This window comes from Rhinichthys klamathensis, unplaced genomic scaffold, assembly GCF_029890125.1.
Source record: "Rhinichthys klamathensis goyatoka isolate OS25496 unplaced genomic scaffold, OSU_Roscu_1.1 h1tg000338l_1, whole genome shotgun sequence".
NCBI classification, from domain to species: domain Eukaryota; kingdom Metazoa; phylum Chordata; class Actinopteri; order Cypriniformes; family Leuciscidae; genus Rhinichthys; species Rhinichthys klamathensis.
This window is the reverse complement of record NW_026606852.1, coordinates 1918165-1929965: the sequence shown is the minus strand read 5'-3', so window position 1 is coordinate 1929965 and position 11801 is coordinate 1918165. Positions and strand designations below refer to the sequence as shown.

Here is an 11801-nt window from a genome sequence, read left to right as displayed (position 1 = left end):
CATGTGACACTGAAGACCGGAGTAATGGCTGCTGAAAATGTAGCTGTAATAAATGACATTTTAAAGTATATTAAAATGGAAATTTCCGAATATTACCATTTGTATTTTGTACTGCATGAACTAAATGCAGCTTTGGTGAACATATTAAGAGACTTCTTTCAGAAACTTTTGAACAGTCGTTTATGTAACAGTCTCATATACATGATTGTCCTTTATAAGATTTGAATATACTATGGCAGAATAAGCATGACAAAAAATATGCAGCAGAATGTAGATTAGGTGACTCTTTTCGGACTTTTATTTCACTTTATTTTTCATGTCAGTCTTGATTCTCTGCTCAAATAAATAAATAACAGTGCAAAATTCTTTTTGGTGTCAGTATATTTTAGATGACAGTGACTAAGGCTTCTGTCTGACACTGCAGATGATGGGAACAGTGAACCATTAGCAGTCAGTTCGGAAAATAAAGTGTAAACACCTAAATCAGTCATCAAACATTTAAAGTGAATCTGCCCAATACATTTGAAATAATTTCAAATAGTTTTCTGTGATGTACATGAGCAGTACAACTAAAACCATTATTTCACAATATATAATGTGTTAGTAAATCATATGTAGTCATTTAAAAAAAAAAAAAAAAAAAAAAAATGAGGACAAGTAGCTGAAACCTTTCCCTCACCACTGTTGCACATCGGTAACAAGAAAGATTTGAATCCAGCAATACTGACATTTAATGCAATAACTAAGGCAAATGTGCAATAAAGACAATATTGATTTGTAACACAAACAGCTACAATAGTAAAGATAAAGTCAAACATACTGTAAGTGATACAATCGCAGAAGCAGACTGACAAAGGCAAATTGAGTTCATTTACCACATTGACCACATTTCCGTACCTGCAGAGCCTCTGATGGTGACTCGAGTTTATCCGTGCCTCCATAACAAACGTCCATCATTTTGCGATGTTTTAAGCCACAGAGGAAACCAAGGCAGAGCAACAATGTGAGTGAAATAGAGACGTGAGGAATGGAAACACTTTCATCCGTCCCTGAGGGTTTGAGCTCCGTTGTGTGGTGAAGGCAGAGATCACCCCTGAACGCAGATCCACAATCAGATTTGCTCGTTTTACTAGTGACTGTACAGTCCGTAATGTACTCGGGGGTGGCCTGAGTTAGGGGGTGCTCTCACTGAGGTCAGTTTGTCATACAGAGAGGCTGCGGGCAGTGGATGCTGAGTTCTTGGCTCTCTGCACCACAGCCTGACACTTTTCACGTTTCAGAAGCTTGTTGTTCTCAAACACTCCCTCGTTCCGCGGAGCACCATGGGAGCCGTCTGGGAAAGTCAGCAGTCCTATGCGAAGGAAATAAGATCACATTTATCCATGCTATATATCTAAAGAAACACAGGCACGTCCGAAAGCTGTAAAATGACTGTAAACCTACTAGGGGTGTAACGATACCCCTCATGTCACGATACGATAAATATCACGTCACGATACGATATTATTGCGATACTCCAATACATCTGGTAAAAGGTTAACAAAGAATGTACTGTTGATTAAAATGCTACATTTGGTATTACATTGTGGGTGTAAATGAATAGGCTTGGACTTGGTGCTGGACAATGGTGACACCAGACTAAAAATATTCATGATTCTGGGGCTGAAAATATGATGTAAGCAAGTAACGGATATGCTTGCACTCTGTCACTGACTAGATATGTTTAAAATAATGTAGGCCACTTTTTACTGATAACATAAGATATTTGGCTTTATTTGGACCCACACATATTTCCCCATTGCATTATTATACATTAGTAGTTTAATGTAGTAATGACACTAAAACTCTGTAAACTTACATTTTTTTTTCACACAGTAATTTTTATTTTGGATGAAATATACACAATACAGATTGTCACTATCCACGATACATATTGTTGCATTTTTGTATTGCGATATATTGTGACGCAATATATTGTTTCACCCCTTAAAACCTGAACGGATCATGCACTGCGCATGTGTGCAAGAAAATGTTGAATCCGATTGAGAAAAAAGGTCTGATTCAAGCATTTACTTGCTTCATTTTTTCCCGTTTGATTGGATTATTTCAGGTCTACACCACTATCCCGCCAATAGGAATTTCATTCAGATCAAGCTCAGCCTTCCTATTGTAAAAGCAGCTATTTTAAAATTAAAGTGGAATATTTACCATGTCCTTCTACACGGCCACTTTTGAATTCCCCTTCAAATTTCATCCCGTCAAACCTGCTGAAGATTCCGACGCCTTGGAATTTTCCCTGGGCAAATTCTCCCTCGTACCTGTTGTCAAGAAACGGTGTTGTTTTCCATGTAACTAGTCTTGCAGTATCACCGGCAATGTGTTCATCTCCGTTTAAGTATGTACGCATCAAAATTAATCTGATCACACGGTCACTCACCTGGATCCATCGGGAAAGACTAACACCCCTGATCCGTGGAACAGGCCATTCTCAAAGTGACCTTTATAACAGGTGCCATCGGCAAACTTCAGCTCGCCCTTACCGTGCCTCCGACCTGAATAGAAAACACATTCCTTCATACCTTAACACTGAGTTTTCATCCAATATACTAATTATATGGAGCACCACCATTTCTACATGTTATGACAGAAATAAACCTTTTTTTGAATAAGGTTTCACATCAGTGTCCCTTGTCAGCACTGTCAGATATACAGTACAACTAAAATCAATCATGCTTACATTTTCTGTAGCAATTATAGTATGTCATCCAACACCAAAAATTATATATAAAAAACTAAAGACAATTTCCATCATTTTAAGTCAGTCGGTAGCTGACAATAGAATAATGTAAGAGTTGTCAATACTGTTAAGAATAGAATATTTAGATATAGAATCGTGTTCATATCTCACAGAGATGACCCACATACGAATAATCCAAAATAATTCCATAATACATAACCTATTCATTTTGAATATAGCCTTTATTATTATGTAATTATGAATAAATTATGAAACAGCACAAATGGAACATACAAAAATGTAATTGTTCTTTTGCCAAATAGAAAATTAAGTATTGAATAAAAGTACAACATTAGAAACACGTGACGACCTGCCCCATTTATGAAAAAAAAAAATGTCCTGAGAATTCAAAAGTAATGCAAAGTGTAAGAAAATGCTTGCCTTCCTTCCATTCTCCGGTATATTCTTCTCCACTTGAATAAGTGAAGGAGCCCCTGGTTAATGTCATACCTCCACCAAGCTGCAGACAAAACAAATTAATATTAAGAAGGCAAAATTCAAATAATAGAATCAAATGACGATAAACAGAGTAGACCAAACCAATTATTTCATATATTTATGAATATTAAAATAATGAATAGAACAGAACATCACCTATGCCCACACACAAACCTACAGTAGCTATTGTGTGCCGTATAATGCTCGGTCTAATAAAGTAGAACCCATGCTAGTTCACTTTCACCCAGCACTGTATCATTAATAGTGTAACGCATCATGAAAACGTTAAAACATTTACGGACTGAAATAAAGCTGCAGCAGCAGCGATGACGTCACCCCGCCTCTTATTCGCAGCCCATGTAAACCCGCGCGCTGTGTTCTAATTTCATTAGAGGGAGATTTCATTTACCTGTGATGTTTCTGTGCAATCTCAAGAGCATGGAACCCTTCGCTTTGTTCAGCGGATTCGTGGAGAAAGAATCGGGTTCTGGCTCGCAGCAGTCGCCGGTCTTAACGGTTACGGTTCCTCTCTCTGAATCTCTCTCCCCTCGCCTCGAAGATCTCGCGGTGTTTTACTGTGTGTGTGCTTTTCTCAGCGGTGAATGTGGAATGAGCGCTGATTGGCTGATCAATGGCTGGAAATGTGGTCTGTGAAGTGATATGGACTCTTCATTGTTGTTTACTAAGGCATGTATCATTGTTACTACTTCTCATATTAGGGTTAGTTATTTTGAACAAACCGCTTTTTTTTTACTCGAGGCAGTAATTAGCCACCCTGAACACCCTGGCAACCGCTTAGCAACAACCAGTCTACCACAACATCGAGAAGGTGACATGAATTGTAAATGTAGTTTATATTTTGATATAAGTATCACTAGCAGCTATCAGCATATTATGCTTATGTAACAGTGCAATAAAAGAAAAAAACGTTTGAGAAACAGATCTGACAAATAAACTCTAATATGTTCAAGGGCCCAGTAAACTTAATTTAACTAGGTCTAAAGTAAGTTTCAACTTCCTGAAAGTCTTATTTGTTTGTCATTGAGCGTAATATTTTGAGGTATATGCTGTATAAACACGTATTGTTGGCAGGTATTTACATTTCATAGCTCATGTTTAAATTACCATTCTGTGACCTGTTTGCTACAGAGGTGGCTAAGACCTTTCATTTATTAGATTAGTAAGCAATTTGAGCAAGAAATTGCCCTGGAAGTACCATTGGTAACACTTTACAATAAGGTTCGTTAGTTAACATTAGTTAGCAACATTAGTTAGCTTGAACTAATAATGAACTGCACTTATACAGCATTTATTAGCCTAATCTTTGTTAATGTTAATTTCAACATTTACTAATACTTTATTAAAATCTTGTTAACATTAGTTAATGCACTGTGAATTAACAATGAACAAACAATGAACAGCTGTATTTTTATTAACTAACGTTAACAACCATTAACAAATATAGCAACAAATGTATTGCCCATGGTTAGTTCATGTTAGTTAATACATTAACTAATGTTAACTTAAATGTAATTGTCACCGTACCATTTCTTAACAAGTGACAAGTACACTAAAAGATGAATTTCAGTTACAGCAGCTTCCCCACACCTTTTTGCCATTTTAATTAACATGTTAATTGGTGCTTAATGAACCTCTTTTTATTAGTGAGGACTAACACAGACAGTTGTGTAATTATTTGTCTGAGGATCTTGATAAGTTGGGCATGTTGGGTAAGTTGTCACAGTTTGCTGTTCATTGACTGATTCAAGACTGATGCCTTTTATTGAAATATGAAATATTTTATGTCAGTAAAATCACTGTATATTTTTGTTCAATATATTATACTTTTGAGAGCATTTTATGTTACTAATTAATATAAATGCAATAATTGATCTTTTTTTCCCATTGAAAATAATAGGATATTTTTTTTCCAATTAAAGCTGTATTTCATGTTCAAATAGAGACAATGCCTTTAAAATCCAATTTTTGAAGGCAGATTAGTGTCACCTGGTTGGAGTAAAAAAAGACCAACATCTGTAATGTCGTGGTGTATGTTGGTGTATGATTCCTTTACAATATATATATATATATATATATATATATATATATATAGTGCATATAAATATATATACGGTATATAGGGCTATATTAAGAGGCTTGTAAATTCTATATTAGTTTTTAGACATAAAACCTACTTTTATTAGGTTGCGGATTTGGATATTTATTTAGACAAGACAACTTTTTGTCAAGGTTTAGATATTCTTTTGTTTGAAATGGTGATTTGAAGTGTCAGTTTTTCGATTACTTTTACTATACTCTAGGGCAGGGGTAGGCAAGTTCGGTCCTAGAGAGCCGCTGTCCTGCAGAGTTTGGCTCCAACACTGAAAAAAACCTCTCCTGCCTATAGCCTTAGTAATCCTGAAGACATTGATTAGCTTGTTCAGGTGTGTTTGATAAGGGTTGGAACTAAATTCTGCAGGACAGCGGCTCTCTAGGACCGAACTTGCCTACCCCTGCTCTAGGGTGACCAAACGTCCTGTTTTCCCAGGACATGTCCTGTTTTCACGTGCTGTCCTGGCCGTCCTGGCTGTTTTTTATAAAGTGATGAAAATGTCCTGGTTTTCATTATTTTTCATTGGGCCATTAAGAAAGAAAAACAGGATAAAGAGGAAGAAGAAAACTAAATTATGCCGAGTGTCCTGGTTTTCGATAATCAAAATATGGTCACCCTACTATAGTCAAGTCTGAACACGGAGAAAGACACTTTGAATAGGATAACATAGGATAACAAATTCAATACAAATGTAACAAATGTGTTTTTTTTCTTATCAGAGCTTAATCAATCTGGGTCTGATCTGATTTTAACAACTTATTTGAGTCTCCAGGCTCAATTTTGCCATATTGTTATACAGCCGTACCAGTTAATTTATGTGTGTATAATACGTGTTGTATGTGTTGTGTGTGTAAGTGAGTGTGTGTGTCTGTTTTGTACTCTTGCCCCAGGTGTCGCAGACAAGGCTTAAACCTATAGTCCCAGACTAAAATGCATGTTTGAGTTGTTTTAACTGAAAGCAACTTGCACTGACATATCTTAAAATGTAAGTGCCATTGTTTTGTCTCAAAATTCACACCAGTAATGCTTTATTCTAAGGCATGTTTTTTAAAGCTGCTTGAATGTCCTAATTGTATTAAGGTCTAATCTTGGCTTAATCTAAGCCCTGTCTGTAAAACCAGGCCTTAATGTTTTAGAATGTATAACCTCTTCCTTGCTGTCCTTTTTTTTTACTGCATTGTGGCTGAATTATTTGTTATTTCAGATATTTGCAAAAACTTGCTTTCTGTTACTGTTACACACTTTGCAATCTTGATATTTTAGCATTTCACCCCTTGACAGCGGTGAGTTTTTTTTCTGCATCGTAGGTGATTTGTAGATTGTAGATTTCATATTTCCCATTCATGCTGGTCATTTCTGATCGTGAACAACACAAGCGTGACGACCATTTAGTTTTTTCGAATGAAGTCCACTGTTTTTTTGGTCACATAGCGACTGCCACCAAAGTCAGGAGTTTCATTCCAATTAAGTTTTTTTTTTTTTTTTTTTTTGTAAAAAAATGACTGCACAACACTAGAGGGTTAATAAAATGACAATATATTAAACACATGTGACAACTTACCCAACCTAATATATATATATATATATATATATATATATATATATATATATATATATATATATATATATATATATATATATATTTAAATCCCCTTGTTCTGAGAACACAACCTTTTGATTGAAACCTACCCACTTATTGCCTGTTTTTGCATGGCTTTATCATCTTCACTTTATTTTTACCTCTTACATTTACTGAGACATAATCATTGTGACAACTAGCCCCAGTTTCCCCTATAGTGAAGTACTCTCTTTCTCTTTTTTCCTCTCTCAGGTCATTTAAACCTGACCTGTGTCATTGCATCCTGCAGAGATTTGAACGCATATGCCCCGACAGCTGATCTCTTCATAAAACACAGCACCACAGGGAGCCGTTTATGACCGACGCCATAAACACCATTAGGTTGGTAATGAGAAATGTCGATAAAAATCTCACCCTGGAGATCTATTACCTTTAATGTTAAAGATGAGTGGTTCTCGCTTCCAAACAACAAGAATCCTAAATACGGTGCAATATATCAAACGCTATGACAACTATGACCACGCATAGTCTTTGCATGTAACAGAATGTGTATATTTTAAAGCAAGATAAAAAATATGGAATAGCTAAAACCGTAAAACTAATTGTAAGGTAATTGATTGTCTATAGAAGTTTTCAAACTTCATTGCTTTAACCTAAAGACCGTGAACAAACACTCACAGCGTATAATGGGGTATAATTTGGTCTCTGATGATTGTCCTTCACTGGTAGTAAATCAGCATGGCAATAATGCCCCAGGGAAATGTGCAGTTGAGTCCATATGCCCCAGAGTCACAGGATGGGCCCTGCAAGCATCACTTCACATGAGTGCCCATCCAACACAACATGAGGACTGACCACACTACGAGCACACATCATTGCGATATAGAGTCTTGCTCTCCTTGCGAGAAAAATAGCAAAGGTCAACTTCTAAAGCAGGAAGGATGGTGGAACAGCGGTTGTTGACGAGTGTCGTCTCACTGACCGAGCCTAAATTGACCTATAATTCTCTGCAAGCCATAACACACGAGTAAAGTTTGTCGTACGTGATCGGTGCATCCAACATCAAGGTTAGAGAAGTCACGCTATCACACTCCGGTTCTAAATCTCCAGTCCCCGAGTGGAGAGAGGCTTTTATTACACAAGCAATCGCATTATCCATTAATCTACCCTCTTTGTGATAAAAAAGATAGGATTATAAAAGGACATATTTTTCGCAGCAAATAAAATTTTTCTTTCATCTGTCAAGGCCAGATCCAATCAAATGCATTATTTTTTATTTAGGTGTCTGCCATTATTTATAGCTTTATTTCTCAACAATTAGGCAGTCTAGAAGTTAGGATATATTGATGTCATAAATTGGTTTAGGTGATATTTTCCTGAGACCCAGAACAAAAAAGTTTTGTGAATTTAGTATTTTTTTTTGTGTCATTACATTGTTTAGAGCATAAGAAAAAATGTAAAAATTATATTTTATTCATATGTTATGCTATGTCCTCTATAGAGGACACCAGGACTCAATTTTTAAAAAAATTTTTTTATAAAAAGACATGAATAGACAATAGGCAAAAACAATGCTATTTTTTTCAATTTTTAGGTTTCTGGATTTTATATACCAAACTTTGTATAAAGATGATTCTCAACTATGAAATATATAACAGAATGATTTGATATACCATTTTACTTTATGCAAGTAAAATAGCCATATGCAGGTTTTCCCATTTTATACAATGTATCTATACATTGTATCTAATTTGCATATTAATGTGTTCTTTGGGCAACATGTAATGAACAGAATTATAATGGGAGTAGTAATTGGCAAGATTTTCATAATAATATCTAATATTTCATAGGAATATTGAAATTTCTTTCCCCATTCACTTGTTGTGTCTCCCAAAATGCCTGATAAACATGATTTAAGTCCTGATGTCCTCTACAGTGTACATGCAAGAAATCAATGTCTTGTTTCGTAACAGAAAGTCATATTTTGATTTGAAACCCCATAACATTTTCCTGAGATGTTTATTTATGACAAACCATTCAAAAATTTAGATTAAAGTGATAAGGACAAAATATGATCATATTTCCATAAGAGTGTTAAATTTGGTCACTAAATTAATGTCAGTCATTTTTAAAGTCCAAGGAGAGTCAGTTGTGATTGTGAAACTCTCAAAAGCCCTGAATGTGCTCTTTACAGGACATCCAGACTTAAAACTGTGACATGTATGATGTCAGAGAAATTCACTAAAATATAAAGTCCACTACAGAGGACAAAAGTCTATTCCTGGGTCCCAGACTCATTTTTGGTAAACACCTAAATACACATAACTTTATACTGTTGCGTGTACATAAAGGATGTGTTAGTGCTAATTAATATTTCTTTTATTATGTCTTAGATGTACAGTATGTCTTGGATCTTAGAGTCATATTTGGGACATTTTATCAGAGAAATATCCCATCATATTAGAGATTCCTTTCAATTATAGGAATTTGTATTTAAAATGTCTACCAAATGTTACAAAATGGATTAGCATATTCTATGCTACATTACTTTGATTCTTGTAGACACGCACAGACCAAAAATATAAATGTTTGAAACATATGAGCAGCACAAGGTCAAGAGGAGAACAAATTATCATCTGCAGTGTTGTTTTAAGGTTACATTTTACAGCACACCTTCAGTCCGCACACCTTTTGCTTGTGGCATAGCCGTAGTAGACCTTCCTGGGTGAAAAAGAACAATTAGAGGAGAAATGAGAGCAGAATCACTGGGGGAAATGGCTGGTGAAGACTTTATTGATTAGTAAGGACTGCCTGATCTAGAGCTCAGTATAGCAATTATGCTGGTGTCAACAGAGAGCAAAGCTATGAAGGACCTTCACCTCAGCCGTCTAGTGTCTAAACACAGCTTATGATCATACATTATCCATGATGGATATTTAACGACAATTAAAATTAAATGATTCTTGAGTACTGGGACTAAAACATTAAATGATTCTTGAGCACTGGGACTAAAACATGCTAAAGAACTGAAAAATTAGGGAATTATTTTGGATTAAATCAATATTCATTTATGTTTTGAATTCATATCGGACCTTCTGGCTGAAGATGGAATTTGTAACAGATTTTATAAATATTTTCATAAATATTGGAAAGTCTTGGGAAATGGTAAGGGCACCTTACAAAGATATTGGACTCAGGACATAAGTAACCTTTATTTAAACAGGATAAAACTCAAAGTGTGACTTGGTCAAGAAGGCAGCAAAATACACAAGTAAACAGAATAGGACAAATCAAAAATAAATAAATCAAACAAGGTAAAATGGAATACAAATAATATAAAGTCAGGTAGGCCATCACTGAAGAAGAATGTAGAAATGTTTTATTTAAAGGCTCACTGAAGTGCTTTATAAGGCGCAGCTTTGTATGATGCGGTGATGTAATTTCCACTGAAACAGGAAGCTAAGGCGGGACATATTGAATGGCTCCTCCCCCTTTTCAAATAGCCAATAGCGTTTAGTGTTTCTCACAGACTGCAAGTCGTTCTTGACAGCACCATGGAAGAGCATCCGAGCGCAATTTGTAACCAACGTACATTTGGAAAATGGAATTCAAACAAACACACATCTCCAACCCATTTTGCTCCATGACGTGTCAACGGTCGCTTTGGTCATGTGGTATTTATAGCATAGGGGGCGGAGCTAGAGAGCATTTGATTGGACAGAAGATGTGATGAGAAGCTGAAGTCCGTGGTGATGTCATAAAAATCTGTGATCCATTTTAGCCGAGGTTTGAATGCTTATATCTCCTAAATGCGAATTTTGTCATTATTTTGGAGCACACCAGCTTATTCATAACCTTAAGGCTAACATATTCATACTAAAAGCTAAAAAACTTACATTTTGATTCCAGGAGGCCTTTAAAGATTATCTTATCTTAACTAATATATTTTAATCTATATGAAGTACTGGATCTATTTAGTTATGTTCGAGGACAGCTGGTTTTATGGATAGTGAGTAATAATAATGAAATAAAAAAAAGGTACATTTATAAAGCTAGTTATCACTTATTAATATCAAAATGAAAATATTGCCTTTATTTTCTCATAATTGCAGATAAGATTGTGGGGCGCGTTTTGTCCCATGTCTCGAGAAACAGAGCTTGCCCATTTTAAGCTGCAATGCAGGCATTTTTAAAATGCATTACCAACAAATCAATCTGAAGGTGAGGGAACCATTGGATGATTCGGGTGTGTGTTGAAGGGACAAACACAATCTGTTTCCTCCACAAATAGAGATGAATTCAGTTCTGCCTCCTTCCACTCCATCAGCCATGCCTGACCAGGTCTACCCAGTGTCTCTCGCTCTCCGAACAGCCATAACCATTAATCCCAGACACCCTATTTATACTGCCTAATTGTGATGAGTATGAATTATCAATTATAGTGAGTACCTAATTGCCCTTCATAAAGTCAGCCTCCCCTGGCTTTAAAGAGGGCTGTTTAAATGTTACTAATAGCTCTCTTCTTTACATGGAGAATATATCTTCATTTTTGAGCTCGCTGAGCATGAGAGTCGCTCGTAATTTAAAGGGGCAATTGAGGAAAGGCGTGCAGGTGGTTCCAGGGGGACTCATTAAGATTTAATGAATTATGATGCGACCTTCTGCGAACAATGAGCAATCAATGCAAGCGCTGAGTGACAGAACATCACATCGACTGCGGCCCATAACCTTAAACCGTGTGTAGTTCTTTCTTTTACACTCTACATTAGCAGTGCGCTAACCCAAGTGTCCATTGACAGAAGACTCTGTGATTACGCTGCAGTCCGGACGGCATCCTGTCTCTCTGTGGTTATACGCGATCTCAGCCAATGAAG

The 11801-nt window shown here is 36.0% G+C and overlaps 1 protein-coding gene across 1 annotated transcript; it reads right to left on the bottom strand.

Moving 5' to 3' along the window:
- Nucleotides 1–1060: 1060 nt before the first annotated feature.
- Nucleotides 1061–3748, bottom strand: morn4 (MORN repeat containing 4). Its single transcript, XM_056272450.1, has 5 exons — nt 3645–3748; nt 3179–3257; nt 2438–2552; nt 2209–2318; nt 1061–1351 (listed from the first exon to the last, which is right to left on the bottom strand). Exons 2-5 carry the CDS (start codon nt 3243–3245, stop codon nt 1203–1205), a joined length of 441 nt encoding a protein of 146 aa, XP_056128425.1. The 5' UTR covers nt 3246–3257; nt 3645–3748; the 3' UTR covers nt 1061–1202.
- Nucleotides 3749–11801: the final 8053 nt, after the last annotated feature.